Below are 23,046 nucleotides of genomic sequence, written 5' to 3'. Positions count from 1 at the left end.
AGCCTGCAACTGAGACGGTATCGTGAGCGACTTCTACCTTTGCCAGTTCACTCGTTCGGGTCAACCACCTTGACCCAGAACAGTCGCTTTGCTTTCTTCCTAATGTTCCCGAGTTTCCAAGATCTGTGGTTATGCATGATTTCCTAAGTTTTATGTTTATAACAATCGTAATACTTTAATTGTAACAAAATAATATTTGATTTATTAGCGACTGGACTCCTGGTCGATATCACTAATATATAACTTTGTTTTCTTTCATAAAGTGCTGTAAATTCTTTTTGTTATTCCCAAAGTATTTAGAGCTCATACAGGGAGAGAGTGTTTATGAATGGGATGATGAAAGTCAGAATGTGTGAATTTCTGTATGTTTGTATGAGGAGTTTTGCTTTTTTGCAAGAGAGAGAGAGAGAGAGAGAGAGAGAGAGAGAGAGAGAGAGAGAGAGAGGATGTTCCATTGTACGATACTGTAATCCTTTAACCTCCTGAGGCTATACAAAAAAATGGACGCAAAGAATCTGACCGAGGAACACGAAGCATAAATCTCTAGTAAAACCCAAACGAAATAAACCAAAGAAGAAACGAGATAATGTTTAGCTATTGAGATGAAAAGACAAACAAAGGGCATGAAATGAAACAGTAACAATCATATTAAGACAATGAACCTACAAGAAGAGGACATTATTCAAGAATCATTTCATTTGATGACGTAAAATATTTTGAAAAATTATCGCATATTCTTATTAAAATATGATTTGTTTTCGAAAGGTATTCTATGGAAAGGTATATGTGTGCCACTGGGAGGAATGTTAAGTGGTCGCAGTAAAATGTAACAAATAAACAAAGAAATGAATTAGTAATTGTGTCATTTATCCTTCTCAAAATAGAAATCAAAATTGGATGGACCATCCTAAGGTACCCTGAAAGATTATCTTAATTTTCGTTGTTTAATGAATTCATTATTTTGATAAAAAATCTCTTTGGTTAAGGACATACCCACAGACACACGCACAACCAGTAACTTACAGCGCTCTAAAAATATTAACTAAAATGGATTCCAGTTCTAAGCAGGTTTTATTTATGAAATTTATGCTCACAGGAGCTTCCTTCACTCATGAAGAGGCTACTCCTGAATACGTTTTCTTCTTCTTCTTCTTTTAACGTGCTTTTTTCTCATTTGTATGGGGTAAGCACGATGCCTTCTTTTGAAGGACTTTGATTTGGCTTTGGGGTAGACTTTGCAGTCTCGATCGGCTGCCCTGCCCTGTCATCGCTTAGACCCCGGTAGCGTATGTAGCCTTGTATTGTACGTACCAGATCTCTATTCTCTATTAATCGAGAAGATCTCTTTGAATAGAAAATAGAGATCTGACGTTTGTGGCACGAGGCTTGACTCTTCTAAAACTCGAAGTATAATAGTTAGTCGATCCAAAACACTTGTGCCTTTGCATCCTGATTTAAATTTAAATGCTACCGTTTCAAATTTCAGTGACTTTTAAGGTTTTAGGGGTGACTGCTGACAGTAAATTGACTTTTGAGAAGCGTACACAGCATATTGCTTTCTCTGTTTCTTAAAATTTATTGTCTTTCGGAAATATTCTAGAATGTTGCAGAATGAAACTATTATGTCTAAGCGTCTCAACTATTTTCATCTTCATTGTTTGGAGTGCTGTTCCCCAGGGTGGTCTGGTGCTGACTCTCATCTCAACCTCTTGGGTAGAGTTATATCTGCAGTTATGTTTATTTTGCCACCTCTTAATGTTGACTTGTGGTATCGACATAAAATGACTTCATTATGTTTGTTGCATAAAATTTGCTGCAACGACAAACATCCTTCGCAATCTTCTTCGCCTGACCTAGTTGTTTTTGGTCGCAACACAAGGCAGGCAACTGCAACAAACAAGTGTGTTGTTGTCTAGAATCAGGTTAATACTACTAAGCTAGGAGCTTATCTCGGCAGCAATTAGAATTTGAAATAGTTTGCTTAGTGCGTTGTGGAATCTTCTGACCTTCAAATATTTAAGTAAGGTGCAAATTCATTCCTGTTCTCTGTTGTCGTCTTTTGAATTTCAGGTGTGTCTGTTTTGTTTTGTATAACATCATATTTAGTTATTTATCTCCTTTTCCTATAACTTCTCTCTCTCTCTCTCTCTCTCTCTCTCTCTCTCTCTCTCTCTCTCTCTCTCTCTCTCTCTCTCTCTGGAGGCTGATTTCCATTTAGAGCCCTCTTGGGTCTATATTCTGCTGACTCTGTCCATGAGGGTTTTCAGCTGAAGATTTAAAGAGATCAGGGAGAAAGAAAGGCTGAACACCCGGGATATTTCGACAATCAGCTCCTAAGACAGTGGCAAGATGGAGTTGGAGCAGTTGGACAAGATTAAGAGATCCAGAAAATGAAGGAGATAAAGCGCAAGGTTAAGGTGGAACTGGGGACAAGACCCCACAGTTGCTCTAAGAAGGACTAGTTAGAGAGGTTGGGCAAGAAGACTGAAGAACGGAGGCGGGAGTGAAGGCGAAAAAATGGGTGCAGCTATGGCCTGAAGGGAAGCTGCAAACATACTTTACAAATGCCAATAATGCAACACGTGTAGTGCACTGACAGCAAAGAGGGACTTATTTTGAATCATTATGATAATTTTGTGAAAACCAGTGAACAACAGATTCGTTAAAAAAAATGAACGGAAATCCGCCTGTAGCTACAGCAAAACTTGTCATTATTAAAGTCTGAAATAAAGTTTCTGCATTTTTCAGTACTGTGAAACCCAACCATCTGATCTATCGATATCATTCTATGTCGTTGTATGAGGTTAATCTTTTACCTTAATTCCTTTCGAGTTCGAATTGGTTAAGAGAATTTCCTTTTGTGTTATCAAATGGACGATGTTTGGCTGACAGACGCAACTGTTTTATTCAGACTCAGTTCAGACAACGTGATATTGTTATAAACACATGCTAACGCAATTCTGCTGAGGTGTTGTAAGTATTTTTAAAAACAAAGAGAAATCTCTTTATACATTTTGTTTTTATTATTCTCTTGTTATAACGTTGGAGATATATATTAATTTCTTTCCTTTGTATTAACTCGTGTGGTTTGACTTCAATCAAAATGACTCAAGTTGGTCAATAAACTTGATGAAATTTGGTGGCCACTAAGTAATATAGAAAAGGGCATATGAGTTGATTTTACTATAGATCCAGACTACTTCAGGCACCAGGAACCAGAATGAAACGACTGAATTTAGCATAAATTCATTATCAATTGTCGCCTGCTTTTAAATGAGGAGAAATCAAACAGTGGTTAGAAGCTTATGAGAAAGTGTTTTCTGAAATACCAAAATACTGTTCCAGAGAAAAGGTTAGCAATTTATTGTATATCTCATTTTAAATCAAATGATCAGTGAGTCCTTCCCTTGAAAGCCAGTGATTCACCAGTAACCTGTCTTTAAGATTTAATAAAATCTGAGCTCATTAGCACAGATTTTTATTATTGTCTCTTTTTAATGTTAGCCATGATTATCTTAGGGTATCTCACCCAGTTCAACAATGAATGGGTAATGAATCAAGAGTAGATGAAATCTGCTCAGAAAATATTGTAAGTGAAGGATATAAGCTCCTCGTTATTATTATTATTATTATTATTATTATTATTATTATTATTATTATTATTATTATTATTATTATTAAATGTTACCTACAAGTTTATTTGTACTTGTTAGTTATTTACTCTTATAGATAAAACTGAGTTTTGCCAATGAATGATAATCGTAAAGAAATATATTTACTTGTTCCTTATCATAGGAAAATTTTGAGATATGTTCTTCAGGCAAAATATACTGTATTTTCAATGGAAAATTCATAGGGGAAACATATGGTGGAAAAACTTTCATTAAGTAATAGTTGATCTTTATTAATTTCAACATGATAAGAATATGAATAATAAATTAAGAAAGAGGAAGATAAACTAAACAGCTACATTTATAAACGTTTCTTTAATCTATAAATAGAATAAATATATGAAGAGACTCCTCACAACAAGGGCTAATTATACCCAGCGAACTGGGCACGGCCAGTGCCAGACCTCTCTTCTGACTCTCGACGAGGATTACGCCTGTCTTCCTCAGCAGCGAAGGCGATCTGGTCAAGGACGAACTGGGGAATTGGGTGGGGGAATTCGGGAGCCACTGGAAGGAGGTCGGACTGGGGCTGGAAACCGTTTTCGTCGGCGACGTATCTCACGACGACGTCGGTGCCATCAGGAGCAGTGAAGCTGTAAGGTGCAGGAAAGGGTCATCAGCTTCCCATAAGTAGGGCATGCAAAATTCATATAGACTTTTAAAGATATATATATGAGAAGGTATCGGGTAAGAATTTTCCAATAAATTGAAACTCATAAAAGAAATACTTACGAGTATTCTCCAGCACTGACAACGGTGCCTTTGGGACCAGTGGGAGATCCTGACTCTGAGGCCTTGATGCCATTTGCGGATTCGATGTCGAAGTTGTATCTGCCGTCGTCCTCATGGGCTCTTTCGTCCCTCAGGATGGGAACAACTTCGAAGGAGCCGTCGGCGGCAAAGGAGCGAGCGGCAGGAGCCCGGTAGCTGTCCTGAGGGGCACCAAAGGCTACGGCCACAAGGACGGCAAGGATGGCCTGGAAAATAAGATAGATTCGGAAGGAAGTTTTCAGTTTCATCTTAAATTGTGTGCTTCCAGTATCTCGTATTCTCCTTGATGTTGTGGTTTTTGCAAAGAGAGTGTTTTAGGCCTTTAAGCTATTCAGTCTTTCAAAATCACGCCACTTCGTAAGTTTTCTGATACTTACAGGCTTCATGTTGTTGATTTGGAAGATGGTGAATTACTGGACCTAGGATCTAGGTTTTGACAATTATATAGCCTGCAACTGAGACGGTATCGTGAGCGACTTCCTACCTTTGCCAGTTCACTCGTTCGGGTCAACCACCTTGACCCAGAACAGTCGCTTTGCTTTCTTCCTAATGTTCCCGAGTTTCCAAGATCTGTGGTTATGCATGATTTCTTAGGCTTTATGTTTATAACAATCGTAATGCTTTAATTGTAACAAAATAATATTTGATTTATTAGCGACTGGACTTTTGGTCGGTATAACTAATATACAACTTTGTTTTCTTTCGTAAAGTGCTGTAAATTCTTTTTGTTATTCCTAAAGTATTTAGAGCTCATACAGGGTGAGAGTGTTTATGAATGGGATGATGAAAGTCAGAATGTGTGAATTTCTGTATGTTTGTATGAGGAGTTCTTGCATTTGCGAGAAGGACAAAGAGAGAGAGAGAGAGAGAGAGAGAGAGAGAGAGAGAGAGAGAGAGAGAGAGAGAGAGAGAGAGAGAGAGGATGTTCCATTGTACGATACTGTAATCCTTTAATCTCCCGGGGCTATACACTGAAATGAACGCTAGGAGTCTGACCGAGGAACACGAAGCTTAAATCTCTAGTAAAACCCAAACGAAATAAACCAAAGAAGAAATGAGATAATGCTTAGCTATTGAGATGAAAAGACAAACAAAGGGCATGTAATGAAACAATAACAATCATATTAAGACAATAAACCTACAAGAAGAGGACATTATTCAAGAATCATTTCATTTGATGAAGTGAAATATTTTGAAAAATTCCAGGATATTCTTATTAAAATATGATTTGTTTTCGAAAGGTATTCTATGGAAAGGTATATGTGTGCCACTGGGAGGAATGTTAAGTGGTCGCAGTAAAATGTAACAAATAAACAAAGAAATGAATTAGTAATTGTGTCATTTATCCTTCTCAAAATAGAAATCAAAATTGGATGGACCATCCTAAGGTACCCTGAAAGATTATCTTAATTTTCGTTGTTTAATGAATTCTTTATTTTGATAAAAAATCTCTTTGGTTAAGCACATACCCACAGACACACGCACAACCAGTAACTTACAGCGCTCTAAAAATATTAACTAAAATGGATTCCAGTTCTAAGCAGGTTTTATTTATGAAATTTATGCTCACAGGAGCTTCCTTCACTCATGAAGAGGCTACTCCTGAATACGTCTTCTTCTTCTTCTTTTAACGTGCTTTTTTCTCATTTTATATGGGGTAAGAACAATGCCTTCTTTTGAAGGACTTTGATTTGGCTTTGGGGTAGACTTTGCAGTCTCGATCGGCTGCCCTGCCCTGTCATCGCTTAGACCCCGGTAGCGTATGTACGTGTACTGTACAGACCAGATCTCTATTCTCTATTAATCGAGAAGATCTCTTTGAATAGAAAATAAAGATCTGACGTTTGGGGCACGAGGCTTGACTCTTCTAAAACTCAAAGTATAATAGTTAGTCGATCCAGAACACTTGTGCCTTTGCATCCTGATTTAAATTTAAATGCTACCGTTTCAAATTTCAGTGACTTTTAAGGTTTTAGGTGTAACTGTTGACAATAAATTGACTTTTGAGAAGCATACACAGCATATTGCTTTCTCTGTTTCTTAAAATTTAGTGTCTTTCTGAAATATTCTAGAATGTTGCAGAATGAAACTATTATGTCTAAGCGTCTCAACTATTTTCATCTTCATTGTTTGGAGTGCTGTTCCCCAGGGTGGTCTGGTACTGACTCTTATCTCAAACTCTTGGGTAGAGTTATATCTTCAGTTAAGTTTATTTTGCCACCTCTTAATGTTGACTTATGGTATCGACATAAAGTGACTTCATTATGTTTATTGCATAAAATTTGCTGCAACGACAAATATCCTTCGCATTCTTCTTTGCCTGACCTAGTTGTTTTTGGTCGCAACACAAGGCAGGCAACTGCAACAAACAAGTGTGTTGTTGTCTAGAATCAGGTTAATACTACTCAGCTAGGAGTTTTATCTCGGCAGCAACTAGAATTTGAAATAGTTTGCCTAGTGCTTTGTGGAATCTTCTGACCTCCAAATGTTTAAGTAAGGTGCAAATTCATTCCTATTCTCTGTTGTCGTCTTTTGAATTTCAGGTGTGTCTGTTTTGTTTTGTATAACATCATATTTAGTTATTTATCTCCTTTTCCTATAACTTGTCTCTCTCTCTGCAGGCTGATTTCCATTTAGAGCCCTCTTGGGTCTATATTCTGCTGACTCTGTCCATGAGGGTTTTCAGTTGAAGATTTAAAGAGAGCAGGGAGAAAGAAAGGCTGAACACCCGGGAAATTTCGACAATCAGCTCCTAAGACAGTGGCAAGATGGACTGGAGCAGTTGGACAAGATTAAGAGATCCAGAAAATGAAGGAGATAAAGCGCAAGGTTAAGGTGGAACTGGGACAAAACCCCACAGTTGCTCTAAGAAGGACTAGTTAGAGAGGTTGGGCAGCAAGACTGAAGAACGGAGGCGGGAGTGAAGGCGAAAAAATGGGTGCAGCTATGGCCTGAAGGGAAGCTGCAAACATACTTTACAAATGCCTATAGTGCAACACGTGTGGTGCACTGACAGCAAAGAGGAACTTATTTTGAATCATTATGATTATTTTGTGAAAACCAGTGAACAACAGATTCGTTAAAAAAATGAACGGAAATCCGCCTGTAGCTACAGCAAAACTTGTCATTATTAAAGCCTGAAATAAAGTTTCTGCATTTTTCAATATTGTGAAACCCAACCATCTGATATGCCTTTATCATTCTATGTCGCCGTGTGCGAGGTTAATCTTGTACCCTAATTCCTTTTCGAGTTCGAATTGGTTAAGAGAAGTTCCTTTTGTGTTATCAAATGGACGATGTTTGGGTGACCGACGCAACTGTTTTATTCAGACTCATCTCAGACAACGTGATATTGTTATAAACACATGCTAACGCAATTCTGCTGAGGTGTTAGAAGTATATTTAAAAACAAAGAGAAATCTCTTTATACATTTTGTTTTTATTATTTTCTTGTTACAACGTTGGATATATATATATTAATTTTTTTCCTTTGTATTAACTCGTGTGGTTTGACTTCAATCAAAATGACTCAAGTTGGTCAATAAACTTGATGAAATTTGGTGGCCACTAAGTAATATAGAAAAGGGCATATGAGTTGATTTTACTATAGATCCAGACTACTTCAGGGTCCAGGAACGAGAATGATACAACTGAATTTAGCATAAATTCATTATCAATTGTCGCCTGCTTTTAAATGAGGAGAAATCAAACAGTGGTTAGAAGCTTATGAGAAAGTGTTTTCTGAAATACCAAAATACTGTTCCAGAGAAAAGGTTAGCAATTTATTGTATATCTCATTTTAAATCTAATGATCAGTGAGTCCTTCCCTTGTAAGCCAGTGATTCACCAATAACCTGTCTTTAAGATTTAATAAAATCTGAGCTCATTAGCACAGATTTTTATTATTGACTTTTATTCATATTAGCCATGATTATCTTAGGGTATCTCACCCAGTTCAACAATGAATGGGTAATGAATCAAGAGTAGATGAAATCTGCTCAGAAAATATTGTAAGTGAAGGATATAAGCTCCTCGTTATTATTATTATTATTATTATTATTATTATTATTATTATTATTATTATTATTATTATTATTAAATGTTACCTACAAGTTTATTTGTACTTGTTAGTTATTTACTCTTATAGACAAAACTGAGTTTTGCCAATGGAGGATAATTGTAAAGAAATATATTTATTTGCTTCTGATCATAGGAAAATTTTGAGATATGTTCTCTAGGCAAAATATACTGTATTTTCAATGGAAAATTTATACAGGAAACATGTGGTGAAGAAAACTTTCATTAAGTAATAGTTGATCTTTATTAATTTCAACATGATAAGAATATGAATAATAAATTAAGAAAGAGGAAGATAAACTAAACAGTTACATTTATAAACGTTTCTTTAATCTATAAATAGAATAAATATATGAAGAGACTCCTCACAACAAGGGCTAATTATACCCAGCGAATTGGGCACGGCCAGTGCCAGACCTCTCTTCTGACTCTCGACGAGGATTACGCCTGTCTTCCTCAGCAGCGAAGGCGATCTGGTCAAGGACGAACTGGGGAATTGGGTGGGGGAATTCGGGAGCCACTGGAAGGAGGTCGGACTGGGGCTGGAAACCGTTTTCGTCGGCGACGTATCTCACGACGACGTCGGTGCCATCAGGAGCAGTAAAGCTGTAAGGTGCAGGAAAGAGGTCATCAGCTTCTCATAAGTAGGGCATGCAAAATTCATATAGACTTTTAAAAGATATAATCTATGAGAAGGTATCGGGTAAGAATTTTCCAATAAATTGAAACTCATAAAAGAAATGCTTACGAGTATTCTCCAGCACTGACAACGGTGCCTTTGGGACCAGTGGGAGATCCTGACTCTGAGGCCTTGATGCCATTTGCGGATTCGATGTCGAAGTTGTATCTGCCGTCGTCCTCATGGGCTCTTTCGTCCCTCAGGATGGGAACAACTTCGAATGAGCCGTCGGCGGCAAAGGAGCGAGCGGCAGGAGCCCGGTAGCTGTCCTGAGGGGCACCAAAGGCTACGGCCACAAAGGCGGCAAGGATGACCTGGAAAGTAAGATAGATTTGGGAGGAAGTTTTCAGTTTCAACTTAAATTGTGTGCTTCCAGTATCTCGTGTTCTCCTTAATGTTGTACTGTAGCTTTTGCAAAGAGAGTGTTTTAGCCCTTTAAGCTATTCAGTCTTTCAAAATCACGTCGCTTCATAAGTTTTCTGATACTTACAGACTTCATGTTGTTGATTCGGAAGATGCTGAATTACTGGACCTAGGATCTAGGTTTTGACAATTATATAGCCTGCAACTGAGACGGTATCGTGAGCGACCTACCTTGCCAGTTCACTTGTTCCGGTCAACCACCTTGACCCAGAACAGTCGCTTTGCTTTTCTTCCTAATGTTCCTGGAGTTTCCAAGATCTGTGGTTATGCATGATTTCTTAGGGCTTTATGTTTATATCAATCGTAATGCTTTAATTGTAACCAAATAATATTTGATTTATTAGCGACTGGACTTTTGGTCGATATCACTAATATACAACTTTGTTTTCTTTCATAAAGTGCTGTAAATTCTTTTTGCTATTCCTAAAGTATTTAGAGCTCATACAGGGTGAGAGTGTTTATGAATGGGATGATGAAAGTCAGAATGTGTGTATTTCTGTATGTTTGTATGAGGAGTTTTTGCATTTTGCGAGAAGGAACGAGAGAGAGAGAGAGAGAGAGAGAGAGAGAGAGAGAGAGAGAGAGAGAGAGAGAGAGAGAGAGGAGGTTCCAATGTACCATACTGTTTTCCTTTAATCTCCTGAGGCTATACACTGAAATGGGCGCAAAGATTCTGACAGAGGAACACGAAGCATAAATCTCGAGCACCATCCAGACGAAATAAATCATAGAAGAAATGAAATAATGCTTAGCTACTGAGATGAAAAGACAAACAAAGACCATATAATGAAAAAATAACAATCATATTAAGACAATGAAGCTACAAGAAGAGGACATTATTCAAGAATCATTTCATTTGATGACGTAAAATATTTTGAAAAATTCCAGCATATTCTTATTAAAATATGTTTTGCTTTCGAAAGGTATTCTATGGAAAGGTATATGCGTGCCACTGGGAGGAATGTTAAGTGGTCGTAGTAGAATGTAACAAATAAACAAAGAAATGAATTAGTAAATGTGCCATTTATCCTTCTCAAAATAGAAATCAGAATTGGGTGGACTATCATAAGGTACCCTGAAAGTTGATCTTAATTTTAGTTGTTTAATGTTTTCTTTAGTTTGAGAAAAAATCTCTTTGGTTAAGCACACACCCACAGACACACGGACAACCAGTAACTTTCAGCATTCTAAAAATATTAACTAATGGATTCCGATTCTAAGCAGGTTTTATTTATGAAACTTATGCTCACAGGAGCTTCCTTCACCCATGAAGAGGCTAAAAGTTTTCTTCTTTCTTCTTTCTTTTAACGTGCTTTTTCTCATTTGTATGGGGAATGCCTTCTTTGAAGGACTTTGATTTGTTTTTTGGGGTAGACTTTGCAGTCTCGATCTGGCCCTGTCATCGCTTAGACCCCGGTGGCTTAGTACGTGTATTATTCAACCAGATCTCTATTCTCTATTAATCGAGAAGAAAATAGAGAGATCTGACGTTTGGGACACGAGGCTTGACTCTTCTAAAACTCAAAGTATAATAGTTAGTCGATCCAGAATACTTTTGCCTTTGCATCATGATTTAAAATCTAATTGATACCGTTTCAAATTTCAGTGACTCTTTTAAGGTTTTAGGTGTAACTGTTGACAATAAATTGACTTTTGAGAAGCATATACATCATATTGCTTTCTCTGTTTCTTAAATTTAGCACCTTTCTGAAATATTTCAGAATGTTTCAGAATGAAACTATTATGTCTAAGCGTTTCAACTATTTTCATCTTCCTTGTTTGGAGTGCTGTTCCCCAGGGTGGTCTGGTACTGACTCTCATCTCAAACTCTTGGGTAGAGTTATATCTTCAGTGAAGTTCATTTTGCCACCTCTTAATGTTGACTTATGGTATATACATAAAGTGACTTCATTATGTTTGTTGAATAAAATTTACTGCAACGACAAACATCTTTCGCAATCTTCTTCGCCTGACCTAGTTGTTTTTGCTCGCAACACAAGACAGGCAACTGCAACAAACAAGTGTGTTGTCGTCTAGAATCAGGTTACTCAGCTAGGAGTTTTACCTTGGCAACAACTAGAATATGAAATAGTTTGCCTAGTGCGTTGTGGAATTTTATGACCTCCAAATAAATTCATTCCTGTTCTCTGTTGTCGTCTTTTGAATTTCAGGTGTGTCTGTTTTAATTTGTATAACATCATACTTAGTTATTTATCTCCCTTTTCTATAACTTGTCTCTCTCTCTCTCTCTCTCTCTCTCTCTCTCTCTCTCTCTCTCTCTCTCTCTCTCTCTGCAGGCTGATTTCCATTTAGAGCCCTCTTGGGTCTATATTCTGCTGACTCTGTCCATGAGGGTTTTCAGCTGAAGATTTAAAGAGAGCAGGGAGAAAGAAAGGCTGAACACCCGGGAAATTTCGACAATCAGCTCCTAAGACAGTGGCAAGATGGACTGGAGCAGTTGGACAAGATTAAGAGATCCAGAAAATGAAGGAGATAAAGCGCAAGGTTAAGGTGGAACTGGGACAAAACCCCACAGTTGCTCTAAGAAGGACTAGTTAGAGAGGTTGGGCAGCAAGACTGAAGAATGGAGGCGGGAGTGAAGGCGAAAAAATGGGTGCAGCTAGGACCTGAAGTGAAGCTGCAAACACACTTTACTAAAGCCTATAGTGCAACACGTGTGGTGCACTGACAGCAAAGAGGAACTTATTTTGAGTCATTATGATTATTTTGTGAAAAGCAGTGAACAACAGATTCGTAAAAAAAAAAAAAAATCAAAGGAAATCCGCCTGTAGCTACAGGATAGCTTGTCATTATTAACGTCTGAAATAAAGTTTCTGCATTTTTCAATACTGTGAAACCCAACCATCTGATCTATCGATATCATTCTATGTCGCCTTGTATGAGGTTAATCTTTTACCTTAATTCCTTTTCGAGTTCGAATTGGTTAAGAGAATTTCCTTTTGTGTTATCAAATGGACGATGTTTGGGTGACAGACGCAACTGTTTTATTCAGACTCAGTTCAGACAACGCGATATTGTTATAAACACATGCTAACGCAATTCTGCTGAGGTGTTACAAGTATATTTAAAAACAAAGAGAAATCTCTTTATACATTTTGTTTTTATTATTCTCTTTTACAGCGTTGGAGATATATATTAATTTCTTTCCTTTGTATTAACTCGTGTGGTTTGACTTCAATCAAAATGACTCAAGTTGGTCAATAAACTTGATGAAATTTTGCGACCACTAAGTAATATAGAAAAGGGCATATGAGTTGATTTTACTATAGATCCAGACTACTTCAGGCTCCAGGAACCAGAATGAAACGACAGAATTTAGCATAAATTCATTATTAATTGTCGCCTGCTTTTAAATGAGGAGAAATCAAACAGTGGTTAGAAGCTTATGAGGAAGTGTTTTCTGAAATACCAAAATACTGTTCCAGAGAAAAGGTTAGCAATTTATTGTATATCTCATTTTAAATCAAATGATCAGTGAGTCCTTCCCTTGTAAGCCAGTGATTCACCAGTAACCTGTCTTTAAGATTTAATAAAATCTGAGCTCATTAGCACAGATTTTTATTATTGTCTTTTATTCATATTAGCCATGATTATCTTAGGGTATCTCACCCAGTTCCACAATGAATGGGTAATGCTTCAAGAGTAGATGAAATCTGCTCAGAAAATATTGTAAGTGAAGGATATAAGCTCGTCGTTATTATTATTATTATTATTATTATTATAATTATTATTATTATTATTATTATTATTATTATTATTATTATTATTATTATTATTATTATTATTATTATTATTATTAAATGTTACTTACAAGTTTATTTGTACTTGTTAGTTATTTACTCTTATAGATAAAACTGAGTTTTGCCAAAGAATGATAATTTTAAAGAAATATATTTATTTGCATCTGATCATATGAAAATTTTGAGATATGTTCTCTAGGCAAAATATACTGTATTTTCAATGGAAAATTCATAGGGGAAACATGTGGTGAAAAAAACTTTCATTAAGTACTAGTTGATCTTTATTAATTTCAACACGATAAGAATATGAATAATAAATTAAGAAAAAGGAAGATAAACTAAACAGCTACATTTATAAACGTTTCTTTAATCTATAAATAGAATAAATATATGAAGAGTCTCCTCACAACCAGGAATTACTGTGGGCTAATTATACCCAGCGAATTGGGCACGGCCAGTGCCAGACCTCTCTTCTGACTCTCGACGAGGATTACGCCTGTCTTCCTCAGCAGCGAAGGCGATCTGGTCAAGGACGAACTGGGGGATTGGGTGGGGGAATTCGGGAGCCACTGGAAGGAGGTCGGACTGGGGCTGGAAACCGTTTTCGTCGGCGACGTATCTCACGACGACGTCGGTGCCATCAGGAGCAGTGAAGCTGTAAGGTGCAGGAAAGGGTCATCAGCTTCTCATAAGTAGGGCATGCAAAATTCATATAGACTTTTAAAAGATACATATATGAGAAGGTATCGGGTAAGAATTTTCCAATAAATTGAAACTCATAAAAGAAATACTTACGAGTATTCTCCAGCACTGACAACGGTGCCTTTGGGACCAGTGGGAGATCCTGACTCTGGAGGCCTTGATGCCATTTGCGGATTCGATGTCAGTTGTATCTGCCGTCGTCCTCATGGGCTCTTTCGTCCCTCAGGATGGGAACAACTTCGAAGGAGCCGTCGGCGGCAAAGGAGCGAGCGGCAGGAGCCCGGTAGCCGTCCTGAGGGGCACCAAAGGCTATGGGCCACAAGGACGGCAAGGATGGCCTGGAAAATAAGATAGATTTGGAAAAGAGTTTTCAGTTTCATCTTAAATTGTGTCTTTCCAGTATCTCGTATTCTTTTGATGTGGTTTTTTGCAAAGAGAGTGTTTTAGGCCTTTAAGCTATTCAGTCTTTTCAAAATCACGCCAGTTTTTGTAAGTTTTCTACTACTTACAGGCTTCATGTTGTTGATTTGAAGATGCTGGATTACTGGACCTAGGATCCAGGTTTTGTCAATTATATAGCCTGCAACTGAGACGGTATCTCCTACCTTTGCCAGTTCATTGTTCGGGTCAACCACCTTGACCTAGAACAGTCCGCTTTGCTTTCTTCCTAATGTTCCTGAGTTTCAAGATCTGTGGTTATGCATGATTTCTTTAGCTTTATGTTTATATCAATCGTAATGCTTTAATTGTAACACAAATAATATTTGATTTATTAGCGACTGGACTTTTGATTCGATATCACTAATATACAACTTTGTTTTCTTTCATAAAGTGCTGTAAATTCTTTTGCTATTCCTAAAGTATTTAGAGCTCATACAGGAGAGAGTGTTTATGAATGGGATGATGAAAGTCAGAATGTGTATTTCTGTATGTTTGTATGATGGAGTTTTGCATTTTAAGGACAAGGAGAAGAGAGAGAGAGAGAGAGAGAGAGAGAGAGAGAGAGAGAGAGAGAGAGAGAGAGAGAGAGAGGATGTTCCATTGTATGATACTGTAATCCTTTAATCTCCCGGGGCTATACACTGAAATGAACGCAAAGAATCTGACAGAGAACACGAAGCTTAAATCTCTAGTAAAACCCAAACGAAATAAACCAAAGAAGAAATGAGATAATGCTTAGCTATTGAGATAAAAAGACAAACAAAGGACATGCAATGAATCGATAACGATCAAGTTAAGACAATGATACAAGAAGAGGACATTGTTTAAGAATCATTTCATTTGATGACGTAAAATATTTGAAAAATTATCAATGCATATTCTTATTAAAAATATGATTTGTTTTCGAAAGGTATTCTATGGAAAGGTATATGTGTGCCACTGGGAGGAATGTTAAGGTCCAGTAAAATGTAACAAATAAACAAAGAAATGAATTAGTAATTGTGTCATTTATCCTTCTCAAAATAGAAATCAAAATTGGATGGACCATAGATAAACTAACTAATGTCTGAAAGATTATCTTAATTTTCGTTGTTTAATGTTTTCTTTATTTTGATAAAAATCTCTTTGGTTAAGCACATGAAACACAGACACACGCACAACCAGTAACTTACAGGGCTCTAAAAATATTAACTAAAATGGATTCCAGTTCTAAGCAGGTTTTATTTATGAAATTTATGCTCACAGGAGTAAATGCAGTCAAATGAAGACAGTAAAGATTCTCCTGAATACGTTTTAGTAATATTCTTTTTTAACGTGCTTTTTTTCATTTCCCTGTAAAAATACGAAACTCTTCTTTGAAGGACTTTGATTTGGCTTTGGGGTAGACATTAATAAGTCTCAATTCAAGCTGTCATCTACTTTCTGGTTTTGAACATTGTATTGTCAAAGACCAGAATTTCTATTTAATCGAGAAGATCTTTGAATAGAAAATAAAGATCTAAAAAGGAAACGTTTGGGACACGAGGCTTGACTCTTCTAAAACTCAAAGTATAATAGGGGGTTAGTCGATCCAGAACACTTGTGCCTTTGAACATCCTGATTTAAATTTAAATGCTACCGTTTCAAATTTCAGTGACTTTTAAGGTTTTAGTGTAACTGTTGACAATAAATTGACTTTTGAGAAGCGATAACAGCATTGCTTTCTCTGTTTCTTAAAATTTAGTGTCTTTCTGAAATATTTTAGAATGTTTCAGAATGAAACTATTATGAACAGGAGTAAGCAAGAATTTCAACTATTTTTCATCTTCATTGTTTAGAGTTGTTCAGGGTGGTCTGGTACTGACTCTCATCTCAAACTCTTGGGTAGAGAATATCTTCAGTTAAGTTTATTTTGCCACCTCTTAATGTTGACTTATGGTATAAATGGGTGACTTCATTATGTTTATTGAATAAAATTTGCTGCAACGACAAACATCCTTCGCATTCTTCTTTTGTCTGACCTAGTTGTTTTGCTCAAAAACAACAACAGGCAACTGCAACAAAACAAGCATGTTGTTGTCTAGGAATCAGGTTAATACCTCAGCTAGAGTTTTACCTTGGCAACAACTAGAATTTGAAATAGTTTGCTTAGTGTTGTAGAATCTTCTTGACCTCCAAATACTTAAAGGTGCAAATTCATTCCTGTTCTCTGCTGTCGTCTTTTGAATTTCAGGTGTGTCTGTTTTTTTTTTATAACATCAATTTGTTATTTATCTCCTTTTCCTAAACTTAGTCATCACTTCTCTCTAACATGTGCTCTCTCTCTTTCTCTCTCTCTCTCTCTAACTTAAGACTCTCTCTCTGCAGGCTGATTTCCATTTAGAGCCCTCTTGGGTCTATATTCTGCTGACTCTGTCCATGAGGGTTTTCAGTTGAAGATTTAAAGAGAGCAGGGAGAAAGAAAGGCTGAACACCCGGGAAATTTCGACAATCAGCTCCTAAGACAGTGGCAAGATGGACTGGAGCAGTTGGACAAGATTAATAGATCCAGAAAATTTGAGGGATATTACGCAAGGTTAAGTCTGGAACTATACACAAAATCACAGTTGCTCTAAGAAGGACTAGTTAGAGAGGTTGGGCAGCAAGACTGAAGAATAGAGGCGGAGTGAAGGCAAAAATGGGTGCAGCTACGGTAAGAAGGAAGCTGCTAAACATATTTACTTTTGCCTATCAGTGCAACACGTATGGTGCACTGACAGCAAAGAGGAAACTTATTTTGAATCATTATGATTATTTTGTGAAAAGCAGTGAACTTTTAGTCTGGTTTAAAAAAATCAATGGAAATCCGCCTGTTAGAGATCAGCAAATTTTGTCATTATTAAAGTCTTTTGAAATAAAGTTTCGATGCATTTTTCAATATTGTGAAATAACCATCTGATCTGCCGATATCATTCTAATGTCGCCTTGCACTGAGGTTTAATTTGTACCTTAATTCGTTTTCGAGTTGGAATTGGTTAAGAGAATTTCACTTTGCTGTTCCCAAATGGACCATGTTTGGGGACAGACGCAACTGTTTTATTCAGATTCCAGTTCAGACAACGCGATATTGTTATAAAGCCAAAAAAGTAAGCAATTTTCTGCTTTTGAGGTGTTACAAGTATATTTAAAAACAAAGAGAAATCTCTTTTATACATTTTGTATTTTTATTATTTCTTTTTAAAGACGTTGGAGAAAAATATTATTTTCTTTACCTTTGTATTAACTCGTGTGGTTTGATATCAATCAAATGACTCAAGTTGGTCAATAAACTTGATGAAATTTGGACAACCACTAAGTAATATAGAAAAAGGGCATATGAGTTGATTTTACAAAATGATCCAGACTACTTCTGGCTCCAGGAACCTAGAATGAAACGAACAATAAAAGTTTAGCATAAATTCATTATTAATTGTCGCCTGCTTTTAAATGAGGAGAAATCAAACAGTGGTTAGAAGCTTATAGCAACAGTAATGTCAAGAATTTTCGATTAAAAAAGAAAAAAAACTGTTCCAGATGAATTTTTAGCAATTTATTTATATCTCATTTTAAATCAAATGATCAGGAGTCTCTTCGATTGTAAGCCAGTGATTCACTAGTAACCTGTGCTTAAGATGGAAGGTAAAATGAAATGAGTAGCTCAAGACAAAAGATTTTCGAGTTTATTGTCTTTATTCGATATTAGCCATGATTATCTTAGGATATCTACACCCAGTTCAACAATGAATGGTAATGAATCAAGAGTAGATGAAATCTGCTCAGAAAATATTGTAAGAAGGATATAAGCTCCTATATATTATTATTATTATTATTATTATTATTATTATTATTATTATTATTATTATTATAATTATTATTATTAAATGTTACCTACAAGTTTATTTGTACTTGTTAGTTATTTAACTTTTATAGACACAAATTGACACACACACAAAGAATGATAATTTTAAAGAAATATATTTATTTGCATCTGATCATATATAAATTTTAATGACAATGTTTCTAGGCAAAATATACTGTATTTTCAATGGAAAATTCCGAGAGAAACATGTAGTGAAAAAAACTTTCATTCGTTCCAGTTGATCTTTATTAATTTCAACACGTAAGAATAACTGGAAATAATAAATTAAGCTGATCTTGAAAGGAAGAAATAAACTAAACAGCTACATTTATAAACGTTTCTTTAATCTATAAATCAGAATAAATTTATGAAGAAACATCCTCACAACCAGGAATTACTGTGGGCTAATTATACCCAGCAAATTGGGCACGGCCAGTGCCAGACCTCTCTTCTGACTCTCGACGAGGATTACGCCTGTCTTCCTCAGCAGCGAAGGCGATCTGGTCAAGGACGAACTGGGGGGGATTGGGTGGGGGAATTCGGGAGCCACTGGAAGGAGGTCGGACTGGGGCTGAAACCGTTTTTCGTCGGCGACGTATCTCACGACGACGTCGGTGCCATCAGGAGCAGTAAAGCTGTTAGGTGCAGGAAAGAGTTATCAGCTTCTCATAAGTAGGGCATGCAAAATTCATATAGACTTTTAAAGATACATATATGAGAAGGTATTGGGTAAGAATTTTCCAATAAATTGAAACTCATGAAAGAAACACTACGAGTATTCTCCAGCACTGACAACGGTGCCTTTGGGACCAGTGGAGATCCTGACTCTGGAGGCCTTGATGCCATTTGCGGATCTACCGTCAGTTGTATTTGCCGTCGTCCTATGGGCTCTGTCCCTCAGGATGGGAATCAACTGCCGGAGCCAGCTCATGGCAAAGGAGCGAGCGGCAGGAGCCCAGAAGGTCCTGAGGGGGCACCAAAGGCTATGTGGCCAAGGGCGGAAGGATGGCCTGGAAAGTATTATGGGAAATTTTTAAAAAGAGGTTTCGGCTAATGACGTCAAATGTAAAGATCTTTAATTTTCTATTTTTTGAAACTTCAGCTTTCATAGGAGGATTTTCAAACTATATCCTCATTTCTTCTTTTTTCTTTCGGTTAGTTACTTTACAAATTGTTGAATGCTTACAAAGTTCATGTTGTATATCTGGAAGACGTTGATCTACTGTGTCTTAGATGTGTTACATGACATTTATATACTCCTGAAAGGTGTCGTCAGCCCCTCCCACAACTCCTGCTTCATGCACTCGTGTCAACCACCTTGACCTAGAAGTCCTGATTTGCTGTCTTGCTCGTAATCCTGGGTTTCCATGGCTGGCGATATTACGAGTTTAGTTTAGTTAAGTTTTTGTGTGTAACGTATCACCAATCACTGTGCCGTAACACAAATCAGGTTACACTCATTAGTGAATAACATCTGTTTGATTAGATACACAGAGAAGTTCGGGAGAACATTTAGAAATAAATTCCAGAGAGAGAGAGAGAGAGAGAGAGAGAGAGAGAGAGAGAGAGAGAGAGAGAGAGAGAGAGAGAGAGAGAGAGAGAGAGAGAGAATTTGTGATACAGAGGAAAGAGAGATTGTATGTATGAAAGGAAGGAAAGAGTACGTGCATGGAGACTGATCATATGATAACGACACAGGAGAACTACGTCAAATTTGGTAGAACAATGCTGCATTGGAAGGAATAAAGAAAAATGGGTAGATCTAAGTAGTAGCTCCGCGGCGGCGATTTCCTTCTAACTTTACTTTTTCTACATTTTTTGGTTGCTAATTATGGATTTACCTTCAATTTTTGTCGCACGAATGTAATTAACCTGTAATTAACCCCTGAAGTCCATCCAACAAGGGGTTTCCTTACGCGATCTTCACAAGACAGAGCACTGGTACGTCTGTTTGGAACGGGTCATATCCCGTCCGGCAAGTGCAATAACTTGTTAACGTATGGGTACATCTCCACCCCCGGCCCCCACCCCGCCCCGGCCCAGTCCTAAACACGGCGAAGGGACATTCCATTTGGCCGATAACAAACAATTGCACCGCCAGTATCAGAAGCCCTAAACGTGTAGAAAAAAAACCAGTTTCCAAGGTAAAAAAAGCTGCGGAGCTAATACTTAGAATTACCGAAGAATGAAAGCAATGCATTATATTCATGAAAAGACTAGCAAAGAATATTCTTTCACGTTAAAATAAAAACGAGGCTGGAATGAACGAGAGAAGAAATTAGTTTTTGAATGATAGCAAGATTAAATCCATCAAATTTCCATCAAACATCCTTTGTTATCAAAAGGGTTATTGTTCAAAGTCACAAGGTCTCCATTGCTCACAATATGGGGTTATCGTGAGATAACGTGAAGAGGCTCATAGATAAACTAACTAATGTTCGAGAATTATAATAAAATTCTGATGAATCCACACTCACGTCATATACTTACCTCATAAGGAAAATCACCTGAATTTCGGAAGAGTTAACGTTTTTAAGCTTGAAACACTTATGGGGCTGTTCAAAAATTACGTAACGACTTAGGCGGGGAAGGGGGTATGGTGAAGTGTTATAAGTGTGACAAGGGGGGGAGGGGGTGTAGCCATAGGTCATAACATTTTCAGATCTTTTCCTTTGTTTCTTTTGAAAAGATGTAAATGCAGAAGGACAAAAGAGAGACAGTAAAGATTCTGCAATAGACTTACATTTTAGTAATATTGAGAATATGTTATTTAATTTTTTTTTTGCATAATTATACGTTTAAAAAATATCAGAAACTCAACCCTTGTTTGTACTTTAGCATATTCTACTATATGTATTACATGCCATTGAATAATATCACAAACTCATTCCTTTTCTGAGCTCCGACATTCTCTACTTTATACATAAATATGACTTTAAGAACATTTTCATTTCAAATTTATCTGCGATTCTTTAATATCATAACATAAAAGTATTAAGAAAAACGTAAAGGTAATAAGTTCCGGGTATTAGGCTAGACTTCAATATATAATTACATTAAAAAAGGGAAACATATAATTCGGGGATACCAGCTGGTGTTCTGGACATGTGTTATGAAGCGTGACAAGGGAGGGGGTGGGTAAAAAATTACCAAAAAAGTGTTACGTAATTTTTGAACGGCCCCTATGATGATGTAAGTACTAACTAGAGTCTAGACAAATCAAAATCTCCTAACGTGGGTTCACCAGAACCCAAGGCGGAAAATATTGTCGAAATTAAGAAAACAATCCTCAAAGAGACTGTCGTTGGGCGAGAGTCGAAAAGGTTTTCTGCGCTCGCGGGGACGTTGCAGCGACATGAGTGACGTCTCCGAAGTTCTGTTCCTTGTTAGTGTTCTATTGCAATGTCGATTCAGAGTCGAAGTCTATAGATGAACAGGAGTACACGCAAGAATGAAATAAGCAATGGAATAATTTCAGAATGTGTGCTGAGTTTTCCCTTTTTAAAATTAGCACCAGCTAGCATTATCACTTTGGTATTCACTGGTATTTTTTTGGATAAGGCTGCTGGGCCAACGCTCTGCCCAGCGAATGTGCTGGTGCTAGTGTGGATAAGAATATAAATGAATGAAAAAAATAACATTTCTTTATGTAGAAATCGAAGACGAAACAATCCAGAGCTTATGATGAATGAACAATTTTATTATCTACGTTAATATAGATTTTTTTTTATTATACCTTCCATTATTGCAAGGAAGACAGTCCGTTTGAGTTCCTTTTCAACAACAACAACAACAACAACAACAACAACAATAATAATAATAATAATAATAATAATAATAATAATAATAATAATAATAATAATAATGTAGACTGGATACTGCAATCGAGACTACTACTATTAAAATGGTTATAGTGTCTGGATCATAGTAACTTTTCTTCGTTTCCTAAGACGAGCAAAGAGGAATGATTTGTTGAGCATATTTACTGTGATGTAGTACCTTGATAAGGACTGAAATTTCAGCTATTAGAACCCGAGCAGAAGTTTTTTTTACTTTTACCTTATCATTATGATCGTAGCTGCTTAGTTGATAGGAGGTGTCAAACTTAGTCACTGTCACTTCACTATGAACATGTGCTGAAGTAGTATGTTGCTGTGTTATGTGCATATTCAAGAAGAGTGAGTTTATAAGACAAAGCACAATCTGCAGCAGCAAATTCCTATTTGATCTTAAGCATGACCTTAAGGTTGACACAACTCTAAGCATCGGCTTCATTACTGGAATATTCCTGAGGTTCCAATTAGGCATTTGAACTCTCTTGCCAAATGAAATCTTCTATCTTGCTTGGTTTAAAAGTTATGGACAAGATAAAATGTTTACTTGACTTTTGACCTCCACGTATGACCTTCACTTCATCCCTATATTTATCACAAAATTTTGAGTAATATTACCTATGAATATGAAGTCTGGAGCACTCACCTTTATACATATTAAAATTATAGTGGCTTGAAAACTACTTTAGCAAAACGACAGATATAGAGAGGACCGGGCATAGGCAGGATCGCAAATAGATTTACAGACAGGTCAAATACTAGATTATGCCTACGGTAAGAAAAGAATTCTAAACAGTTTTGCTTTGCTCTAGTTTTCATTGTACTGAAAGCT

The 23,046-nt window shown here is 36.8% G+C and overlaps 2 protein-coding genes and 1 long non-coding RNA gene across 3 annotated transcripts; all 3 read right to left on the bottom strand.

Moving 5' to 3' along the window:
- Nucleotides 1–3,888: 3,888 nt before the first annotated feature.
- Nucleotides 3,889–4,973, bottom strand: LOC136829201 (cuticle protein AMP1A-like). Its single transcript, XM_067087513.1, has 3 exons — nt 4,820–4,973; nt 4,404–4,648; nt 3,889–4,264 (listed from the first exon to the last, which is right to left on the bottom strand). The coding sequence occupies exons 1-3, from the start codon at nt 4,826–4,828 to the stop codon at nt 4,036–4,038; spliced, it is 483 nt and encodes a 160-aa protein (XP_066943614.1). The 5' UTR covers nt 4,829–4,973; the 3' UTR covers nt 3,889–4,035.
- Nucleotides 4,974–8,749: 3,776 nt separating this feature from the next.
- Nucleotides 8,750–9,762, bottom strand: LOC136829200 (cuticle protein AMP1A-like). Its single transcript, XM_067087512.1, has 3 exons — nt 9,689–9,762; nt 9,268–9,512; nt 8,750–9,125 (listed from the first exon to the last, which is right to left on the bottom strand). The coding sequence occupies exons 1-3, from the start codon at nt 9,695–9,697 to the stop codon at nt 8,897–8,899; spliced, it is 483 nt and encodes a 160-aa protein (XP_066943613.1). The 5' UTR covers nt 9,698–9,762; the 3' UTR covers nt 8,750–8,896.
- Nucleotides 9,763–13,650: 3,888 nt separating this feature from the next.
- Nucleotides 13,651–14,423, bottom strand: LOC136829199 (uncharacterized). Its single transcript, XR_010850326.1, has 2 exons — nt 14,178–14,423; nt 13,651–14,037 (listed from the first exon to the last, which is right to left on the bottom strand). It is a non-coding gene; the product is annotated as an uncharacterized lncRNA (long non-coding RNA).
- Between the last annotated feature and the right edge of the window lie 8,623 nt (nt 14,424–23,046).

Source organism: Macrobrachium rosenbergii, chromosome 44 (assembly GCF_040412425.1).
Source record: "Macrobrachium rosenbergii isolate ZJJX-2024 chromosome 44, ASM4041242v1, whole genome shotgun sequence".
NCBI classification, from domain to species: domain Eukaryota; kingdom Metazoa; phylum Arthropoda; class Malacostraca; order Decapoda; family Palaemonidae; genus Macrobrachium; species Macrobrachium rosenbergii.
This window is presented reverse-complemented; position numbering and strand designations above follow the sequence as displayed.

Excerpts from the sequence above, each read along its gene's own strand:
- LOC136829201 (XM_067087513.1), bottom strand. Across the intron at positions 4,265-4,403 it reads GTCAGTGCTGGAGAATACTC|CTTCACTGCTCCTGATGGCA; the intron begins GTAAGTATTTCT and ends TGCACCTTACAG.
- LOC136829200 (XM_067087512.1), bottom strand. Across the intron at positions 9,126-9,267 it reads GTCAGTGCTGGAGAATACTC|CTTTACTGCTCCTGATGGCA; the intron begins GTAAGCATTTCT and ends TGCACCTTACAG.